The 22,606-nt window shown below is 45.2% G+C and overlaps 1 protein-coding gene across 3 annotated transcripts in view; it reads left to right on the top strand.

The window, feature by feature from the left end:
* The window catches only part of P4HA3 (prolyl 4-hydroxylase subunit alpha 3), a 73,729-nt gene that overhangs the window by 22,130 nt on the left and 28,993 nt on the right, over positions 1–22,606 (top strand). For all 3 annotated transcript variants that reach the window (XM_075592753.1, XM_075592755.1, XM_075592754.1), the window contains exons 3-4: positions 11,342–11,565; positions 13,436–13,585. In XM_075592753.1, the coding sequence (XP_075448868.1) occupies positions 11,342–11,565; positions 13,436–13,585 (374 nt within the window). The remainder of the gene's footprint in view (positions 1–11,341; positions 11,566–13,435; positions 13,586–22,606) is intronic.

The following is a 22,606-nucleotide window of genomic DNA, read 5'->3' as shown; positions in this document are numbered from 1 at the left end:
ACAGGACTGTCTCTTGTTCCGCGTGTGATGCTGTGGCGATGCAGGTTCATTCTCTTGTTTAGCCCCTGTCCTGTCTCACCTATGTAGTAGCAGCCCCCTGGGCATTTCATGCACATGATGAGGTACACGACATTGCTGGAGGAACAGGTGAACCCTCCTCTGATTTTGTATTCCCGATTCTTGTGTGGTATTTGTATTGTGTCCGCTGTGTAGACAAGCACAGATAACATTCCAAGAGACACTGTTTTTAAGTTATCCTTGCTTCATTCATTGTAACATCGCCGGAAGAAGAGATCAGTGTATCTCGAAAGCTCGCACAAATAAAAGCATTTCGTTAGCCACAGAACGGTATCATCTATTTATTTTTTGATTATTGAAGCTCGGCTAACACGGTACTGATACCTCAACATGTATATATATATATATATATATATATATATATATATATATATATATATATATATATATATATATATATATATTTATGTATATATATATATTTATATTACCTGTTATTTGAGAAATTATTTTCATTGGTTGGTTTATAACTAATTTATTGAATAACAAAATTCTGATCATAATATGCAACTGTACAAACCCTAGAGCGTAGGTATCTGGTAACACTTTGCTGGTTTAACTCTTTATTATCTCAATGGGGCAATTGTGGTACAAAACTGACACATTTAGCATGATTTGTATCTCGCTTCTCTTTTCTTCAGTGTATTTAAGGAGCTATCAAGCCTCTTTTTTTTTTACATTGGACTGAAGCAGGGGGACCTCTGAGCTGAACCCCATTAATCTCCACTCCATAGACCCCTTGCTGCCAAAGATACTTACTTCCAGAGTGGGGTGCCAGTATCTCCTGCAAGTTTAAAGCTCCCGTGTCACATGGGCCAATAGGAAGCTGCACCGGATGACATCACAGACTCCAAATGATCCACAGGGCGTGGGAACATCGCAAAGCAGCCATTATGTGAACCCTAGTAGCCAAGCGGAAGGGCTACTGGCACCACCTACGGAGGTCTGTATCTCCAGAAGCAGGGAGTCTCCAGATATAAACTTAGTGGGGTTCAGCTGCGGAGACCCCCGGCTTCAATCCCATGTAAATAAAAAACTGAACAACAAAAATGGCCAGCTTGGACTGTCACTTTAATGTTTTTTCCCCATACTGTATGTATCATTGAGGAGACACGCGATACATACAGTAGCCATTCTTTGCAAGTTTATAAATGTCAATATGAAAGTAGGATTTACAAGACACATATTTCATAACGGGATGATATTAAATGCGGTGTCACTGTGCATCACTTGTTCACCTTTTACTAGTGTCCAAAAATGTGTCTGAGATGGCTTAAACATCCCTGGCTAACCGTCTGCTTCAGATGTAAAACAAACACAAGCAGGGATTGGGGCTGAACGGATACATCGCCTCTGATGTCTATATACCTCAAGCTGTCACTCCAATTATATAGGTTTTTGTACTATGTCCAACACTTATTTCCATGTCGGCCAAGAGGTTTCCCGGGGCCCAGGGCTTGTGAATCAGACACATGTGGGAGTTGAAGAGGACCAAATTGTCAGGCAGGGGAGTGTTGGCGAGATGAATCATTGAGATAGGAGCGAAGCCGCTGGAGGGCCCGACAAACACTATTGGTCGGACTAGTTCCTCCTCCGGTCTTAGGATAACTGTCCCAGCCTGGCTTGTTTGTGCAGTGTGAGATTCAGAACATATTTTGATTACTCCTCTATTTAATATGTTGGGGTTATGTGTCATCTCCAGCCTGCACAACTGGGGTAACACATGGTTACATAGTAGATGAGGTTGAAAAAAGACATACTGTACATCCATCAAGTTCAACCTATGCTAAATTTAGATGACAGACACTTTATCCTATATTTGTACTTGCAGTATATGTATCCAGAGCAAAGCAAACAGAAAACACCAGTGAAATATCATCGAATGATATTGCATAAGGGGAAAAATAAATTCCTTCCTGACTCCAAATAATCGTAATTGGATTACTCCCTAGATCAACATCCTTCGCAGACGCACTTACCAAAATGTCCTCCTAACTGTCTCTGCACGTTTTTGCTCAATTAATCAACACGCACAAGTCTAACCCATGCCGACTCTTCTCTGTCTTTGACTCCCTACTCAGACCATCCTCAGCTGCCTCTTCTTCCTCCTCCATCTCACCTCAGGACTTTGCTGACTATTTCAAAGAAAAGGTGGAATCCATATGTCAGGACATCCTCTCTGTTTCCTCCTCCCATCCTCCACATCTTCCCAACTCTCCTCCTGCCTCCCTTGACTCTTTTTCCGCTGTTACAGAGGAGGATGTGGCACAGCTGTTCTCCTCTTCTCCAACTACCACTTGTCCTCTTGACCCCATTCCCTCCCATCTCCATCTCCTAAAACCTCTTGCTCCTACTATAATCCCTATGCTCACACACATTTTTAACTCCTCCCTCTACTCTGGTATCTTTCCCTCCTCCTTCAAACATCTAACAGTCATACCATTACTCAAAAACAGCAAGCTTTACCCTACCTGTTTTTCTAACTATCGGCCTGTCTCCCTCTTCCCTTTTGCCTCTAAACTCCTTTAACGTCTTGTATTCTCTCGCTTGCTTCAATTCTCAACACCCTCTAAAATCTGGCTTCCGCACTGCTCACTCTACTGAAATAGCCCTCACTAAAATAACTAATGACCTCCATACTGCCAAAGACAGAGGTCATTACACTCTGCTCATATTACTCGACCTCTCTACAGCATTTGATACTGTGGACCACCCTCTTCTCCTTCACATTCTCCATACTCTTGGCATTCGTAACAAAGCTCTAGCCTGGATCATCTCTTACCTCTCCCATCATACTTTCAGTGTCTCTTCTGCTAACACCTCCTCCTCCTCTATCGACCTCTCTGTGGGGATACCCCAGGGCTCTGTCCTGGGACCTCCCCTCTTTTCTCTGTACACACTCTCTCTAGGTGACCTAATCACATCTCTTGGGTTCAAATATCACCTCTATGCTGACGACACACAAATTTACTTTTCGACCCCTGACCTTACACCTGCTGTACAGACCAACGTTTCTGAATGTCTCTCTGCAATATCATCCTAGATGGCCCTCCGCCGCCTTAAACTTAACATGGCAAAAACAGAGCTCCTCCCAAAAACTTCCTCCCAAACCTGGCCCCACTACCTCCTTCCACATTACTGTTGGAAGTTCAGTCATACACCCAGTAGCGCAAGCATGATGCCTAGGGGTCACACTCGACTCCTCTCTCACTTTCTCCTCTCACATTCAAAACGTTTCTAAAACCTGTCACTTTTTCCTCCGCAATATCACAAAGATACGCCCTTTCCTCTGTTGCTCTACTGCTAAAACTCTGACTCAGGCCCTCATTCTCTACCGTCTCGATTACTGTAACCTCCTGCTGTCCGGCCTTCCTGTCTCCCCTACAATCTATCCTAAACGATGCTGCCAGAATCACTCTACTCTTTCCTAAATCTGTCTCAGCGCCTTCCCTGCTGAAATCCCTCTCCTGGCTTCCTATCAAATCCCGCATCTCACATTCAATTCTCCTCCTCACTTTTAAAACTTTACACTCTTCTGCCCCTCCTTACATCTCAGCCCTAATTTCTCGCTATGCACCATCCCGACTGTTGCGTTCCACTCAAGGATGTCTTCTCTCTACCCCCTTTGTATCTAAAGCCCTCTCTGCCTTAAACCTTTCGCACTGACTGCCCCACACCTCTGGAATGCACTTCCCCTCAATACCCGCCTAGAACCCTCTCTATTCACCTTTAAGATCCCCCTTAAAACACACCTGCTTAATGAAGCATATGAGTACCTCCGTGACTAACACTATACACCTGATACATAAAGCTATTTATATGATTCTCACATGTATTACTACTGTGAAGCGCTATGTACATTAATGGCGCTATATAAATGAAGACATACATACATAATCATCTGCTATCAGCAAAGATGGAGGCTTTGCTCTCGATCCCAACCTCAAGGTCATTAATAAACAAGTTAAAAAGCAGGGGTCCCAGTACCCATCCCTGAGGTACTCCACTCTTTAGCCCAACCTGAAAATGTTCCATTTATTACAACTCTCTGTTGTCTGTCCTTCAACCAGTTTCCAATCCAGGAGTCCAATTTGCTTTATTTTGTACACTAACCTCGTGTGGAACTGTATCAAAAGCTTTTGCAAAATGTAAATAAACCACGTCAACTGCATTACCCTGGTCTAAATTCCTACTTACCTCCTCAAAGAAACAAATAAGCTTAGTTTGGCATGATCTATCCCAGGGGTGCGCAAAATGTGGGGTCGTGAGATTTTTCTGGGGGGGCGCGGACAGTTGCAGAGGCCCCGCGCTGTTCCCTAAGGAATTTAAATTAAATGCCAGTGGATTGCGTGAGGCCTCTGCAACTCTCTCCTTACCATGATTCAGACGCTCTGTGACGCGTCGCCATGGCAACGCGGCATCAAATGATGCAGCGGGGTCATGTGCCATGACGTCACACGCGTCAAATGACATCATGAGTCACGGGATGTGATGTCACATGACCACGCAGCGTCATTTGACGCAGCTCCAAGGTTGGGGGATGCGCGAGCACCGAGGCAGGCAAGACGGGGGCGCAGTTGCAAAAGTTTGCGCTCCCCTGATCTATCCTTCATAAACCCATGCTGACTATGAATAATATTTTTTTTTATCCATTAGATATTCCTGAATATTATCCCGTACTAAACCTTCAAGTAACTTCCCCACTATTGAAGTCAGGCTTACAGGTCTGTAATTCCCCGGTTGTGATCTAGCTCCCTTTTTAAATATAGGCACCACATCTGCTTTACGCCAATCCTGTGGAACTGAGCCTGTGGAAATGGAGTCCTTGAATATTAAATGTAATGTTTTGGCTATTACTGAACTTAACTCCTTAAAAACTCTTGAATGTATGCTATTGGGGCCAGCTGCCTTATTTACTTAAATTTTTATCAATGGTGCAAATAACAGGACCAAAATTATTAACAGCAGGGGAGAGATTTTCACTATTATACATTTTTTTTTTGCCCAGGTTTTGCAGCCCAAAACTTTGTAAAATAGACCAAATCGAGCTTTTATGCACACATTTTGTCCAATACAATATGGGCTTCTTCATTATTTCTCAAAGTCTCCCAAGCTACAAAATTGACACAAATAACCTTACCCCTTTAATCAAAGACACGGAGTGATGTTGAAAGCTCTGGGATTTTTGACTTTGATAAATCTGCCACTGATTTTTGCCCCAGTTTTGTCCTTGTTTTGCAGCTGGCAGATTCTCCAGAATATCCCCTGTGAGTTGGTTATTCTGCACACACAAATTAAATGTATAAAGCCAAGATTTAGCAACATGTCCTTCATGTGAGTTGCAACAGCTCAGTGAAATCATGGTGTGTTCTGGTGAGAGTGGAATGCTTGTGTAGGAAGCTGCTAGTAGCTCGTTAGCATGTGTCGAGCTGATATGCATTCAGAGACAGAGGTGTCATTGTGCTACTGTATGTACACAACTAAGACTGGGGCTTTTAATTATTCCTTCAGCGTCTCAGAAGGACGTTTAAAAGTCAAACTAGAAAGTAGTCATGGCGAAGTAGAATCTAATTGCCAGTTTTGGATGACATAGGAAACGCACTCAAGCCTCATATATAGAGGCTTTCAGTTTAATTTAGCTGAGTGTTCATTCATTGTGCATTATCAATACAATCTTAGTTGGGTCACTTGCCTGCTGGCCTTGCAATGCAACGTATTGCTGGTCTGTCCTCTGCAGAATGGGATAAACTCATATACAGAAGAGTTGTGTTACTGGTGATGGTCCCTGGTTTCTTTTTCTGTTCTAGACCAGAGGTTCCCAACTCAAGTCCTCAAAGACCGCTAACAGTGCAGGTGTTAAGCGTACCCCTGCTTGAGCGCCGGTGGTTCCGTCAAAATGATTGGGCCATATATGCTAATGAGCCTTAAGAACCTGCACTGCTAGTTCTCCTTGAGAACGGGAGTTGTGAACCTCTGTTCTAGACCAGGTGTGCGCAAACTTTTGGTGCTACGCCCCCCTGCCTGATGTCCTCCAGTGCTCGCCGCCCCCCCCTTTACCTTTGCGCCGGTGTCATGTGACATCACGTCACATGACCCAGCGGCATCATTTTAAGCTGTGTTGCCATGGTAACGCGTTGCCTGAAGCCGGCTGAATCAAGGTAAGTGAGTTACAGAGGCCTCGCGCGTCCCCCGGCATTTAATTTAAATGCCTTGGGGAAGAGCGTGGGGCTTCTGTTACCGCTGCACCCCCCCAGTTTGCGCACCCCTGTTCTAGACTATTTAAAGTCTAACAGCAGCTGTGACACAATGGAAACATCACTAAAGAGTATTTATTGTTCTCTTCTGCAACCTGGCAGTGTCTCAAACTGCAGTTATAAATAGAGAAGTTAACAAACAACACACAGAACCCCAGCAAGCTCTTTTTGGGAACCCCTGAGCCCCCACAAAATATATATGTATATAAGTGTCAAAAAGGAGAGCTATTGAGCGTGGCAAATGTATACAACAAGCAACAGAGAAGCCCAATGCTACATCCAATATGACAAGAATACACAGTAAAATACTTATATATTCTCTTGGAAAAGGGTCATTTAGTTTAACCCCTTGACCAAAGCATTGTAAGCCTGTGAGCCATGACAAGGCAGACCCAGTTCACAGATCCTAACACTACCAGATAAAATACTAATATACCTTTATTAGGATTACAATTGTATCTGGTAGTGTTAGGACCTGTGAACTGCGTTTGCCTTGTTGCAGAAGATTCCTTCTGCGCATGTGCTAGACGTTGCTGCGCATGCGCACGCATTTCCAAGATGGCGGTGCCCTTGACAGAGCTCCGGCGATGCGCTCGCCACTCCGGTCCCTACCGCAAACTCCTGCAATCTACCCCGACTCTCCCCAGCCTCGGCTGCCGGTTGCAGCCGCAGCGGAAGGTAAGGGGACACGGGGGGACCCAAAGGGGAACCCAGGCCACATGTAAAACCGGTAACTTCACCAGTTCCTGGAGCTTAAATTAAAGGGGTTCAGCCACAGGGGAAAACCCTGGATCTAACACTGTAAAAAAAACATGTAGTCAGGATTACAGCGGGCAGGGAACAAGGCGTTAGAAGAACATGTTATGTTTGAGCTCTTTATAAAGCCATTATCTATTGAATAACCCCACACATGGTTGAGCATTCTGCAGTGTTTCCTCAGGCACTTTGCTAAACTCTGCAAATAATTCCTTATCTGTCAGATAACTATCCATATCAGATCACGCAGACAAGCAAGACTTGTACCTGAACCTGCAGGAAAAAACTACTTGTGGAGCACATATTAGCCTTTAAAGTTTAAACCATGACAGACTCGTAAAGATATCTGTAACCTGTTATTAGTTTTAAAAGACAGTGTATGGCGAGTGTGCTTACAGCCTCCCGTAATCTCCCTTTGTTTAACATAATAGAGCACTCAGTACTTGGGTAAACATCGGGATTATGTCATATAACAGTCACTCATGTCTTTGGTAAACAGAGGCAAAGCTTAGGGCTGCTCTGTCTTTCTCAAGTCACTGTGCAAAGTGCCGTTTTTGGAGTACAAGCTGATTTTGCACCGGTTGCTAGTTTGCTCCTAATTTAGACAGACAAAAGTCACATTCTGTTTTTTTTTTCCTTCTTCTGCATTGCCCCGAAGGTGGCTGTCTGAAAGTGTTCCCCAGAGCTACTCCCCTCTGCACACAAACAGCGTGCTAAGGGTTAACATGGGGGATGTGTTTCGCCAGCCCCACCATCTGCAAGGTTTATTGCCCTGCAGGACTTGTATTACACAGCTGAATTCATTCAGAACCTATTCAGCCTACATCTGTATCGCCCCCAAAGGCAGCAGCTGAAGGGCAGCCAAAGGGTGTCAGCTGTTTGCTGCTGTTTGCTGCTGTTACAGCTGCTCTGTTATAATTCCAGAACGTACCAACCTTCTCATCCCCCTGCGCCCTCTATGTTTCCACTTACCCTTCCTTATAGATCGTAAGCTCTTTGGGGCAGGGCCCACCTTACCTACTGATACAGTGTATGTTAATGTTTGTTATTTTATAGACTCTCGTCCTCCAACATTATTGTGCTGCGCTGCGGAATATGTTGGTGCATTATAAATAAGTGATGATAATAATAATAAACATTGCACTTATTGACTTTATTGAGGTTTTGGTGGTTTTCAAGTTTTTTTTATCAAGCAAAATGACTCAGAATAGAAGGGACTGCAGAAAACGAGGGGACGGGAGGGGAGTTGAACCTCCTTTTACAATATTTGCCTCTGCCACTGAAGCTATAACGGATTGTTCTGAGATCAACAAAAGTTGGAAAATGTACATATTTGCCAACGCATTTACATGTGTTGCCCACTTTTGGGAGGTTTGTAGCCAATGACTCTTCTGGTGATTTTTATTTGTGAACGTAAAAGTCGCAACAACCTTCCCTTGAAAGCAATCAACTCTCTAAAAGTGCACACAGGAGAGGGGAAGAGCAATGAACACAGTTAGTCATTCATTCCGTATTGATTTTTTAACTTGCTTAAAGATTGCAGTTTCTATTAGGTGCCGGGCTTCTCTATTTATACAACAGGCAACAGAGAAGCCCAATGCTACATCCAACATGACAAAAATACAGGGTAAAATACTTATATATTCTCTTGGAAAAGGGTCATTTAGTATAACCCTTTGGCCAAAGCTTTGTACAAGCCGCGAGATTTGGGATCCTCTGCGGGCAGAGTCTGTGGTTTCCGGAGCGCAGCCGGAGACGTGTCCCGGTTCCTGCAGGCTGCTGTATGCACCTAAAGAGGATCTTCACCGCCGATTCATACAGGTGTCGGTGATATTTGTATTCGCAGCTGCTTCATTTTTACCTACCCTTGTGAGTGACCCTTTTTCCTGCCTCCCTGTTCCCTTCCGCGAAATGTATTTTTCACACTATTTATGCTCAGCCAATTTGCCAGTGTGGCAGCTGAGCATATAAAGGGAGATTGTCCAATGAGGTTGCAGCATACTCAGGAGTATGCCTGGCTGTGGTTGGCTGGAGAGATTTAGCACAGGTGTATAATCAGGCAGAGGAATCAGCAACAGGTGTATTATAGGCAGAGGAGCAAGGAAGGTTCTGCGCATGTGTGCGAGTGCTGCGCATAGACGTGCGCACTGTGTGATGGTGACATCACCATGCGAGCGCAGCCTGGAGGCGGGGGCAGCAGGGACAGCATTTAGTGCGGAGTGTGGTCCGCGAGTGCCCCTAGATGGAATGCTGGTATTCGCCAACAGGCGAGATGTGCTGCAGGATGCAGGAGAAGTGAAACACCCGGTCGCAGGTTGGGGTAAGCGAGGAGCGCGCCGAGGATCGCGGATCCTTACAGAAGGAGAGAATGGAGGTGTGTGTGTGTGTGTGTGTGTGTGTGTGTGTGTGTGTGTGTGTGTGTGTGTGTGTGTGTGTGTGTGTGTGTGTGTGTGTGTGTGTGTGTGTGTGTGTGTGTGTGTGTGTGTGTGTGTGTGTGTGATTGCTGTTTTATAAAAAAATATATTATATAGTGCAAACCATGCATGTTACAAACATAATGAACCAGCAGGAGGGAAAAAATCTATAAGTGTGTAGCCCTGGTAAGATTAGGGGCTATATTTCTTTCCTCCTCCTGGCATTATCTCTGTTAAGGGCAGGTTGCCAGGAGTTATCATGGGTTTTCCCCACTTCAAGCACTTGCCCTGAATGGTGGAGGTAGGTCACCTGACCCTGTGTCCAATCAAGAGGCACTGGGGCGGTGCCTGCTGATATCATAAAGAGCAGTGCATTTCCTATTTAGTGTGTCAGAGTTGACAGATGGAGAGTGAGTTAGTGTTAGGGAGGAGAGGAGTGAGCAGCTCATGAGTAGAGCTGATAGTAGATAGTGAGGTGGACCAAATACCTCTTACCCTGCATAGGGGGTAAGGGAAGAGCTAGCCCCACACTGGATGGCCCTGAGTCCAGAGTGGAGGCAGGGACCATCACAAAGGAGAACAGCTAGTGGACATTATATATCAACTGTACCTGTCTGCTGCTGCTGGAGACTTCAATAAAGGAGTCTGCTGTTAAAGAGAACTTTGTGTGAGACTGGAATCTCTCCTCCCTGGGAGGGGGATTTCTGTGGTAGGGATTCCACCCCGTATTCCTGGGGCTTACTACAGATGGAGGCGCTGCACCATTGAAGACGAACGAAGGCATCCACCCCAGTAACCTGTCCTGTTGTTCCCCCATGACACCGCGGGAGACTCAGGTCCTCCTGTTGCCAGCAGGTATGCACCACACAGAGACATGTAGCCAGACCCCAGAACACCTTAGGGGACCTGATCTGCGATTGGGTGGGGATCCATGGGTTACAAGTGAAAGATAATTAAGACTCTTAAGAACAATATAGGTAAGTATACATTTGAAGAGTAATAAAATGTCATCAAAATAAATAAAGTGTTAAAAATTGTGATTTTTTTAAAAAAACCACAGCGTATACTCAAAAGTCTGTCCTCCGTGTCTCTCCAGAGAGTTTGGAAGATCAGTGTCTGCCGCTCTATTTAGAAAAGATGACGTCTCATTATATACAACAACAAAAAAAGCACAAGGCAGCTACTTGTGAGGTAGTTTTGTTTTAATATACACAAGAAACAGTAAGTGTTGGACGTACAGAATAAAAGGGCTTATCGCAGGTCTGAGGGAGGATTTGCAGCTGTGGGAATCCTTATGCTGCAGCATTCTCTACAAGCGTAATTGCTTGTCAACGGGGTCCTGGGTATATGACGTCACTAAAATCCGCTGTAGAGAGTTTCAACCTGGCCCAAAAGCCTTTAATGCTTAAATCCTCCCAGTTATAGATGTATAGACCAAGATAAGACAACAGCACTTTCCAACGCATTTCATGGGAACCAAGTTGTCCACTTCATTAGGGGCTCCTCCCTCAAACTTGCCATAAGCGTCTCTTCTTCTGGACGTAAAATACTAACCTCAATTTGCTGTTGTGCTCTTTTCTTTTTTGTTTCTGAAATTATAATGTATAACATTTAAAAAAAAATAAAGCTTTTTGAATGATATACAAAAATTAAGTAAAAATGTAAATATTGGAGAGTTAGAGACTAAAATATGTCCCATTACCACATTGTTCTCGTGGAACCCCTGGTAACACATGGGTTAAAAAAAGTGTTGTATTGTATGTAGTCTTTTTTTGTAAGGCTCAACATGGACCATTTGAAGCAGTATATTCACTTAGAATGGGTCTTCTCCCTTTGTAGCACTCAAGAATGGTTACGAGAAGTTGGAGAAGAACCTGCCCGACTTTGATGACCTGGAAGGAGCCGCCAGAGCTCTGATGAGGCTGCAGGATGTCTATTCACTGAGTGTGAAGGGGCTGGTGAAGGGAATATTCCAAAGAGGCAGCAGCTCAGACCTCAGTCTCCTGTACAGCTCAGCCCAGCTCTCCACTATGTCAGCAGATGACTGCTTCCAAATTGGCAAGGTACACGCCACCTTTGTTCAGGGGCAGAACATGCCTTCACATGTGGTAACTTTAAAGATGGAGAACAGTAATCAGAAAAGCCGAGCCTCTTCCAGTTCTTTAAACATTTGACAGTGTCCCGGAGTTTAAACAAAGATATTCAGATTCGGGGTCTGGTTGTTCAGATTTATACATTGACGGGCGGACTTGCTAAGCTGTTCTGAGCAATAAGGCATGTTATTGATCATTAAGTTGAGTGAACCCTTATGTTCAGCAACACTTAGTAAACATGGCCCTTAGTGTATTTGTTTTTAGCGTTGCCGGTCTGAGAACGGTCCCTGGTTCTCCATACTGAAGCTGGTAAGGAGGCAACACAAGTCTGTAAATCTCCAGTGTAGATAGTGTGCAGGTGGTTTTGGGAACTATATTGACCCACTGCAACTTGTATTATGTATCTGGTATAATCGTGCTTATCTGATAGGAAGCAGACCTGCAGGGCTGAGGTAGGGGTATAAGATCACCGACCAGAGCCAGGGGACAGAGTCCTGTTAGAGCAGTCGTGATCCAGGCAGAAGTCAAGGCAGGCGGCAAAGGTGCAAGTCCGAATACAGGCAGGGGTCAACGCAGGCGGCACAGGAGCAGTGGTTGGGGTAACAAGTGGAGGTCGGCAACAGGGAATCCAAAAGAACAGGGAGGGCTCAGGAACAGGGCAGCAACAGGACAGGACAGGCACAAGAACTCAAGGGGGCCAGCAACACATACAGTAGGAAAGCATACTATGCTCAAGCAGGGGCTGGGAGTCACTGACTGCTATTTAAGCCATGGAACAAGTGCAGCCAATAACCAAGTTCAGGAAGAGGCTTGCCAGGAACCAAGATGGCCACGACAGCCACTTAAGAGCAAGTTCCAGCAAAACCCTGGACTAGAACCCTTACATCTGGTTTGTATATGGTGCAAAACTGTTGCACAACCAGAGCCAAACATGCTATAATTAGGATAAAATACATTTTTCTAGTAGGGCAAAAAAAGTCTGATCTTCTTTGGCCATTTTTAATGCCTTGCAGAGAAAGGGTTAAGCATTGAGCACCTATGAGGCTCCCTCCATAGCATGGACCACTTACCGCACTACATTATCTGTGAGCACAGACACTGGGAATGGAGCAGGAGCACAGATGGTATGAGCAATGGTAAAAACAAAGAGGATCACCTCTCAAAGTCTATCACAGTCTTATCACAGTCTCCCCGCTGCCAAACCAGGCAGAACTGATGCAAAAACACAGCCCCGGTTCTCCAGCCGGGAGACTTTGATAAATAACCAGTATTCAGTATTCTTTCATGATTGTGTTGTAGTTAAGACCATCAACAACAAGCTTGCCTGACCCTACAACTGCCGTGTGCAAAATATGGGGTAGAAAGACCCTATTATTATTGGCTTTGGGCAGTTTCCTTCATTAAAATATTTATGGGACTGAGTGATCTAAAATAATGTGTATTCCCATATTTGAGATAATGTACATTAACTATAATTGTGTTATTCCAAATAAATGATAAAACCTATAGACATTTGGGGAGGATGTCTTCCGGCTGCAAAACTGGGGCAAAGGAATTGCTCCAGATATATTAAAGAGACAAATCCCATTGAAAGCAATTAACCTGGTACAGACTTTCTGTTTCCGTTTTGCAGCAATGAGACCTTGGTACCTCTAGTCTGGATTCTATAGGTAGGTATTCTAATTCAGCAAACATATCACAGTTCTTGTGACATAAAATGGTCAACATCATGTTGCATTGTTAATAATCAGGACCTTATAAGATGAGATGTCCCGCAGTCGTGTCCCAGTGGTTTCTGTCCCCACAGACAAACATTAAATGACTTGTTGGTGCCTTGTAGGTTGCCTACGATATGGAGGATTATTATCACTCCATACCGTGGCTGGAGGAAGCAGTGAGTCTGTTCCGGGGCTCTTATGGCAGCTGGTTTACAGAAGACAAGGGGAGCCTGGAAGATGCTCTGGACTATCTGGCATTTTCCTACTATAAGGTAAGTTATAATATTGGTGCATTTTCGTCCTTGGTCTGTTTCATCCTTTCTAGCTATCTCGGATTGCATAGTACCTCCAGATACCAGTGTACCAATGACCCAGCGCGGTCTCTCTTCAGCCCTTTCTCTATTATACCAAAATAACCTGTAGATCATCTAATGGGATATAGAACCACTGAGGTAGTTGGCAGGTACTGTAGGTACCTACAGTTTCTGTGACATCATTTATTGGATTTCACTCCCAACAGACTTCGCAGGAGCAAATACTCTACTGGTGGATGGATGGACTACTAGAAGGGCATATTTTCCTGGCTTCTTTCAAACAGCAGTCTCCACTATTTTGTGTCTAGAGGTCTTTCAGTGCAGTGCTCTATAACTGTTGCACCCCAGCGGTGGTCTTGCCTTTTATCTGGAGATATTTTCACCTAGTTATTGCCTTCCTGGGGGATCCTTGCAATAGACAAAAATGTAAACTGGAACCTGTTAACTTCCCAGGTGGAACTTTGCTACGTTTGCTAAGAGTAAAGTAAATTATTTCATAAAGTTAAAATGATCTGTAACTGGGAAGTCTCCCATTGCAGTTTGACAATGGACAAGACCCCATGTTTCCAACAGTGCAATATATTAAATTATGTTTAACAGTCAGTGTGCAATGCTTAATAGCTAATAACTGGGCTGATTTTATTTCTTTATTTAAATCATTTTCAAACCAATATTGCAATCAAGAACTGCGTAGGGCTGTGAGCCATTTGGTTGCACACTTGCCTTCTGCTAATAGCAGCCCTTACCTCCTGAAATGAGACTGGCCGCACTGTATCTCCTATGGGTGTTATTTAATAAAGTGTCCGAGATGCGGAATTGGGTTTAAATGCAAATGATCAAAAGATAATCTCCAACTGCTTTCAACTGGATTCCTTTCCTTTGAGAAGTATAGTGCTTTATTTGCACTGATTTTGTCCCCAGTTTTGCAGCTAGGACATTTTAGTAAATAAACCTATACTGTATGTATAAAGCTGTGTGTGCAGTGTGTATGTGTAGCTGTGTGTGCAGTGTGTATGTGTAGCTTTGTGTGCAGTCTGTATGTGTAGCTGTGTGTGCAGTGTGTATGTGTAGCCGTGTGTGTGTGTGCAGTGTGTATGTGTGCAGTGTGTATGTGTGCAGTGTGTATGTGTACAGTGTGTGTCCAGTGTGTATGTGTGCAGTGTGTATGCGTGCAGTGTGTATGTCTTCAGTGTGTATGCGTGCAGTGTGTATGTCTTCAGTGTGCACTGTGTATGTGTGCACTGTGCATGTGTGCATGTGTGCAGTGTGTACAGTATGTGTACAAATTACGACTTACTAGGGTGTTGGGAGAGCAAAAAAAAAGTTGGTTTTGTTCAGTGAGGGATAAATTGTATAAACAGTTTGGCAAATACTAAGTGCACAATTACCCCGGGTATCAAATGTCTGAGGGCCATGTGTTAACTATTACAATTACAACAATGTCACAAGGGAGAGAAGAACTGGAGACCACACATTCCTTCCATTCATTCTGCTGACTTATCTTCTCCTGGTCCTCTCAGCTTCACAGGTCTGGCCGGCTAGGGTTTGTGCATCTCACTTTTGCCACGTTAAAGAAACCTATACTGTACGTGCATACACAATGAGATTTAGCACTAGCAGTAAAGAAGCACTATTGCACAGTAAGAAAAATATCTATGTATTTGTAGTGTGCGCGTAGGTAATGAGTTCATACATTGGTGATGATTAGTAACGAATGATAGAATTTGGCCTTATTATCCTGACGCAGAAGTTGTAGGGCTGAAGGTAAGAGACCCACCCGAAGGGGAAGGGAGTATGAGGAGGAGGATGGGGGGTGAGTGGTGGATTCTGATTTTACAGCTAAGCAGTGACTGGCTTTGCAATTGCAAAGCCAGTACAACCAACCTCACACTGATGAGACCTAAAAGGTCGAAACAGCTGGGTGTGAGTGGTTTCACTGACTTTGCATCTAATCCCATGCTGTGCTTAAAAGCTGTTTGAACATCGAGCATTTCCTTATAAGGGTTTCATGTAAAAATTGATTTTTTACAAAGTATTGAGGGTGCCCTGGGCACCAATACCCTTGGTGTCCTGTCCCAGCAAGTCCCACCCAAATGTGACATAGCGCTACCCCTGTATGAACCGTTGGTGCACTTGTATACCTTCCTGGGCCTCCTGCTGGTGGAGTAAGGAACAGTCAAGTCCCATGCAGTGGGGCCTCCAACACCAATCCCCTCACTCCTTAGGATACTGATCCGCCTCGTGGGGTGAGCTCCAGCTGAAGGGTCTCACCTGAATGTCTCAGAGTCCTGTGGCCTGGTCCTAGGCCGCAGAGCACCATGTGGCCGTCCGATCACTGATGCAGAACTATCAGTAAGGGGAAGCGTCGCTATGTGGGGCCTTCCCGATGTAGCCAGGTCCCCTGTTGGAGCGGGGGCGTACGCCAGCGCGTCTCTCTCTTCTATGCGGCTGGTTGCTGGGGACACGTGCGGCCCGTTACTAGGGCCGCAGTCGTGTTGCTGCGGTCCCGGCGGCTCGGGGAGCAGGGCGCCGCCATTACGAGTGATGTTGCGCATGCGCAGGAGCCCGATAGCGCGGAAGGCCCACAGACAGCTCGCGCATGCGCAGTGCAGGACTGTCATCCCCCAGGGTGCACAGGGGCAGTCAGGTGACGCCAGGTAGCCAATAGGGCTGTAGGATCTCCCTGCAGGGGAGATTGGATACATTTGGCGCGCTGAGCCCACGTTAGTCGGCGTCAGGAGCAGCTAGGGGAAGGAGGTAGGGTGCAGGAGTCAGTGACTCCCTGTACTAGGCCAGCAGCCCCCCTAGGCCCCAGACAGCCCTGAGCCACTGTGTAGCTTGTTGTGCTATAGGGACAGGCCCTAGATAGGGACACTGCCCCCTTAGCTATTTGGATAGTCAGGGACACAGCGCTGTAGCCGTGTAGCCCTGCGAGGTGGGTTCTGGGCTCAGAACGCCACCAAAGACACTGAGACTAAGGTGATATTATCCACGCCGGAATTCATCCAACGTGGTGTGGAGGACGACGTCGGATCAGGCGGAATCCTGGTCGTAGTCTGCGGACCCCAGGGTAGGAGCCCCGGGCAGGTATCATTCTTCAAGTGCACCAACAATCCTACATTATACTCACACGGTACCGGTGGCTGCGCCGTCACACATATCATCTCACCTAAAGAGTGCGGGACATATTGTGTGGGGTTATTGGACACGGGGTGGGATCACCCGGTGTAGGTGGGAGCGTCCTGCGAGACGCAGTAGTTAGTGTCTCCTCCAGAGAGGGACACCTGTTGTATATGAATAAGTATATGCTATACAGTAAAGTCATTGGTTATTTTACATACAGTGTGTGGAGTGATATATATATATATTTGTCCTGCGAGGAACCACTCCTCCTCTGGCGGGAGCCATCGCAGGTGGAGGCGTTGCACCACGAGATTGTGTTATATGTATATACCCCAGGCTCCCCGAGCGGAGGCTTAGGCTCCTGAGAGCCACACAGGTATACACAGCAAGTAGTAGCGTCTGTATTCAAAGGGAATACCAGTTACACCTATAACACTTATCTGTGGTGGCTCAGGGCCTAGCTGAGGCCTAAGAGGAAGTCTCTAGGCCTAGCCCAGGAGCCACTACCTGCTCCCTTGCTGACTCCCACGCGACCGACTCACGGGCTCTAGTCCTCATTCCTCTATTCCTGTTCTTGGGTCTCGTGCATGCGCATAGTACACGCTGCGCCACATCCAAGATGGCCACCGTATTCGCTATGTCCTGTGCATGTGCAATGTCCCGGAGCACAGGAGCGGCTCGCCGACCCAGAGGCAGGCACCGCTACATCCTCCCCCTGGCCTTCTGGACAGGGCACCTGCTCCGACATTCAAGGACCCAGGCTTGTACTTCAGAGTAAACTGATAGTTAGACAAGGCAGCTAACCACCTGTGGCCGGTGGCGTCTAACGTGGTGGTGGTCAAGATGTATGTTAACGAGTCAGTTCGTACCTCGAAGGAAACCCCGTATAGATAATCGTGAAGCTTATCTACAATAGCCCACTTCAGCGCTAGGAATTCCAGTTTATGGACTGGGTAGTTCTGCTCACTCGCCGTATATGCTACCGGCCAGAGGCCTGCAGGGTATTTTTGGTGTAATCCCGCTCCCAGCCCATTCAAGCTGGCATCCATGTGTAGGATGTATGGTCATCCCGGGTCTGCATAGGCTAAGACATGGCTTAAGTGAGACTCTTCTTCAGCCATGTAAAGGCCTTCTCGCAGGTGGAAGTCCATTTATCCCTGAACAGTGTTTATGGGGTTGCGGCTTTTGCCGAGGCTCTGCCGGGTAGATCTTCAACAGATTGTTGAGGACTTTGGCCTTGCTTGAACACCCCCTACGAATCTTCGGTATTACCCGCAAAACCCCAGAACACCATCACATGATCTGGTCTGGGCCAGTTCACCACGGCTTCGACCTTAGCGGGGTCGATAGCCACTCCTTCTGCGGACACTATGTGGCCCACATAGGTGACCGAAGTGCGGCAGAAGTGACATTTGTCCAGGGACAACTTCAGGCCTTCTTTTCCCAGTCGATCCAGAACCTTCAGAAGGCGTTCTTCGTGTTCTTCTAACGTTGGACCAAATTAAAGGAAACCATGTTCGTACCATCCTGCCAGGAGGTCCGTCAATAGGCCGTGGAGCTTCAAGAGTCTCCCCGCCACATGGTCGCCGTTGGGAAAGTCCCAGCCAACATTCTCCCACACCTAGCCTGTCTTTCCCTGAGGCGGTTTCCAGGGTTAGCCTACTTTTCTCAGGCATCCCAGGTCTGAATCTCAGCAGCGCCTCCAAACCTAACCCAGTTTCCCCCTCCCTAGAGAAACTATCGGCGATTACTTGTGCTTCTAGTACCTGTACACTCACAGGAGGCCTAAACCCGAGCTTCTGGGAGCCTGGGGTGAGCTCTCTCTCTTTAGTACAGTGCCCCCACCTATGAGGGATCCCAGCGTTGGCGAGATTACCTCATAGGAACCAATACAATCAGTAATAACAATATCACCCCAGATATATGTAGCCCTCTTTCCCCTTGACTAAAGAGACTACTGCTACTCCCACGCGACTGGTTTGCAGGCTCTCCGTCCGCAGAGGATGTCCTGCTCCAAAAGGACTACATCATCCCATTGGCTGGGACAGCCCATGTGCTCTATCCCCCCCGCCACCAAGAGGATTCTGGGACTCATAGTCCTGCTTCATTACATGCGGAACCATTCCAAGATGGCTACCGCAACTTCAGTCCCATTAAATTGTATGGCGGTGCCATTCCCAAGATGGCCGCCGCCACGCTCCCCCCCCAGTCCCACGGAGGAACAGAGCAGCTCCCCCCCCAATGTCGGAGGTAAGGGGAACCCTGCTACACAGTGAAAACAATTTCCTGCTGCAACCTCAGTCTTGTTCCTCAGCCAAATGAATGCAGTCCCAGTGAGGGGTAAGCGAGTTCTGAAAAGATGACTATGTTACTGCATTCCTTTGCTGTCTCAACTCCCACACTTCCCCAGCCTACATCACCAGCATGCCCTGTATTGAAAAGCATACGTACCCAGTTTATATAACGTTGGAGGTGATTTATGAGAACCCTTTACAGTCAGAGCAAGAGAAGGGTTACAAAAAGCTGTCCACTTTTTTTATTACCTTCTTATAAAGTTGGAGCCTTTAAAATGTGTGAATATGTAATGTATTAAACTGCACTATTATTAACTTGACAAATTGAGCTATTAATCCTGCTTTTACAGCCAGCTGCAACCTATTCTGAATATAGACAGATGTAGACCAGTGTACAGCCATCAGCCTGGATCTAATAGTCTGCAGAAAAAGGGCCGTCACAATAACTAAAGATAGACAAAATGCCCCAGGTGTTCCGCTGAGGAACAACAATGTGTACAGTATCTAAGCTGGTAGAAGGCGGCACTCAGATAGACTTGAGAAAAGGTCCATATGTAGAGTTCCAGGTGGTGTATCCAAAAATACTGGACACAATGGTGAATGGTGTGACACACACACACATACCTCTCCGCTCCATGCTGTTTCCTCCTCTCTTTGGCCCCACACCCAGGCTCCTCCTTCTGATTGGCTCCATTACCCAGCAGCAGCTCATCATAATGGAGGAAGCTGCCGAGCTGCCTAGCAACCACCCTGCTCGGGGAAATCCCACGGCCCCCATGTCCAGAGAGGCAATATCGGACACAAACATGTCCCGTATTACCGCTCATATTTTACTGGACAGAGTGTCCAAATACAGGACTGTCCGGTTCAATAATGGAGACTTGGCAACCAGGTTTGAAACATTGATCTGGTTGAATAAATATTTTTGCTACTTTTCCAAAGTCCGTGTGAGTGCCACCATAGTCAAAAAGTTACAAAATATGGCGCTATTTTGACTCTGTCTGCTAAAGAGAAACTGTTTTGTCTGCTGAAGAAAAAGACATTTTTCTTTTGTTTGCTGATGAAAAGCTATTTTTGTTTTGTGTGCTGTATAAAAAAGAGAGTGGATCAGGTAGAAAAATAAAAATTAGTTTATTAGATCTGCATTAAAAAAACGGAGGTACCGCAACCCTCCTACGCGTTTCGTGCATGAACGCACTTTATCAAGGAGTCAGTAGAAATGCAGAAACATACCTTTTAAAAATAGCTGGTGATCGGCGATTTCGTGCCAAAAGATGCTATGACGTCACGACATTCTGCACAAGCGCAGTGACGTCGTGTATTCTGGCGCAAGCGCACAGCCTGCAGCAGACAGAGAGCGACCTGTGGCACAACTGATCGGCTCCCCGTTTCATCCGCCGATGCTGTGAGCATGCGCAAGTATGACCTGCCCCATCATGACGTCATGAGCCTCCGCGAGAGCCACTCACCACATCACATGACTAAACAAATAGAGTCACAAATAAGCACAGGAAAAGACGACATCTATAAAGACATTAACAAAATGAGTGCTCAGATATATATAAGAAAAACAAAAAAACAATCATTGTTGTTATGCATGTACAAATGTTACCTCCTAGGACACTGGCATATTTACTCTACTGAACTCTAATCCCTATGAATATATCAACAAGTAATGTGACAAACATTAAACTGACTAGAAATAGTTATATATATATACACTGTGACAGGGTCATTGACTCTGTATACATTAGTAGGAAATGGCAGTATGCCTGCTTTCCAGTAGACGAGGGGTTAACCCAGTTTATTAAGCAGTCCACAGGTGATTCAAATTAAGCTAGCTCACCTGCTTTAAAACAGGAAGAGGAAATGGCTCTGGAGCAGAAGTCTCTCTCAGGCACAGAGAGAAGACAGAGGAGTGTTGACAGAGACACAGGTTGCTCAGATTGATCCTGTCCCAAGGGGGAATAAAGCTCCCAGGTAAGGAGCCAACTGGTGTTGTTGAAACATTGTTGGGCTGGACTAGGTTAGCTAGCCAGCCAGGTAGATAGCCTGCACTTTTGTTTAGTCAGTTCCCCGACCGGGGATAGGTTTTTGTTTACATTTATTGCACTTAAAGGGACAGAGTACCCATTGTTTTGGTTACACTTTTGGACAAATAAATCCACCAGCATTATTTCACCAGAAGAGTCGTGTTGTCTCCTCACTAACCACGGTCATCCTGCCACAACACATATGGGGGGGAACAGAGAATGTTTTGACAAAAATTGAGAATTATAGAGAGAATCAAATAAATATTAAAGTCAACAAATAACCAATAGGAAGAATAATAGAGAACAATAATACAAGAGTACAAAATATATTGACAAGGATAATCAATATGTACCCAGTGTTAACTCAATATTATAAGTCAACGTAGTGCCTTCATAATTTTATATTAATAATATTGTTCTTTATTCTTTAGTATTTATCTCCATTAATAATCTCTATCATGATCACATTCTCGGCCACGTCTATAGAACTATCTCACAGATGCTATTGGAGTTAAGTCCTACGTCATAAGGATACCAACAATGAGTCAACATTGTAGCTTCATCAAATTAATTTACAATGTTATTCTCCATAATTTGATATTTTTCACTGTTGTAAATCCTTGTCGTAACCACATTCCTAACCATACAGAAAGAACTATCCCAACAATGTTATTGGAGTTAGATCCTAAACGGTACAGATACCATCGATCTTCCAGAGTGATCAATTTATGTTTATTTTCTTTATATACCAATTCATAAACTGATATATTCATCAACTGGAACATAAACTCACATTTCTAAACCCATATGCAAATCATTATACCAACAACACATGCAAAGGGTCATCATCACCATAATATACAGATGTACTGAGTCGTCATTGTGTTTATAATTATCTATTTACCATTCTATAGGATAATATTCATAGATCATATTAGAAATCACGCTTTAAGAACCAACACAGAAAGACCGTGTATACACACATGATGATAGGCAGTCAGATGTATGCTGATCCCGCTGACAATAAAGCCAGCATCCTGTTAAAAGTTCTTTTTATTTATTCTACCACTCACTGCAGCCCAGGCCTGGATTCACTGGGGAAGCCCTGAGACCAAAGGTAAAACTGACTGAGAAAGCAGGTAGAAACCATGTCTGCAGTGTAAATAGAGACTGAATATATGTACTGTACACCCTATCTTCTATAGCCGGGGGGATAGAGGTGTTACATACACAAACATTGGGGGTTCCTGCACATGGATCCAGGTCTGTGTTAATATGTTAAAACCGGCCCAAGATGTATATATCATAAAGCTAAGACAAAAGCATCCTACAATTCCCCTAGTGAAATCTCGACCTCTACTAGACAGAAAAATATCTTTGTCACTAGAGGTTCATATCGGTGTGGTACCTGCAACATCTGCATGTATATCTGCATGTATATATATATATATGTATATGTCACTAGAGGTTCATATCGGTGTGGTACCTGCAACATCTGCATGTATATCTGCATGTATATCTGCATGTAT

The sequence above is a fragment of the Ascaphus truei genome, chromosome 3 (assembly GCF_040206685.1).
Source record: "Ascaphus truei isolate aAscTru1 chromosome 3, aAscTru1.hap1, whole genome shotgun sequence".
In the NCBI taxonomy this organism is placed as follows: Eukaryota; Metazoa; Chordata; class Amphibia; order Anura; family Ascaphidae; genus Ascaphus; species Ascaphus truei.
This window is presented reverse-complemented; position numbering and strand designations above follow the sequence as displayed.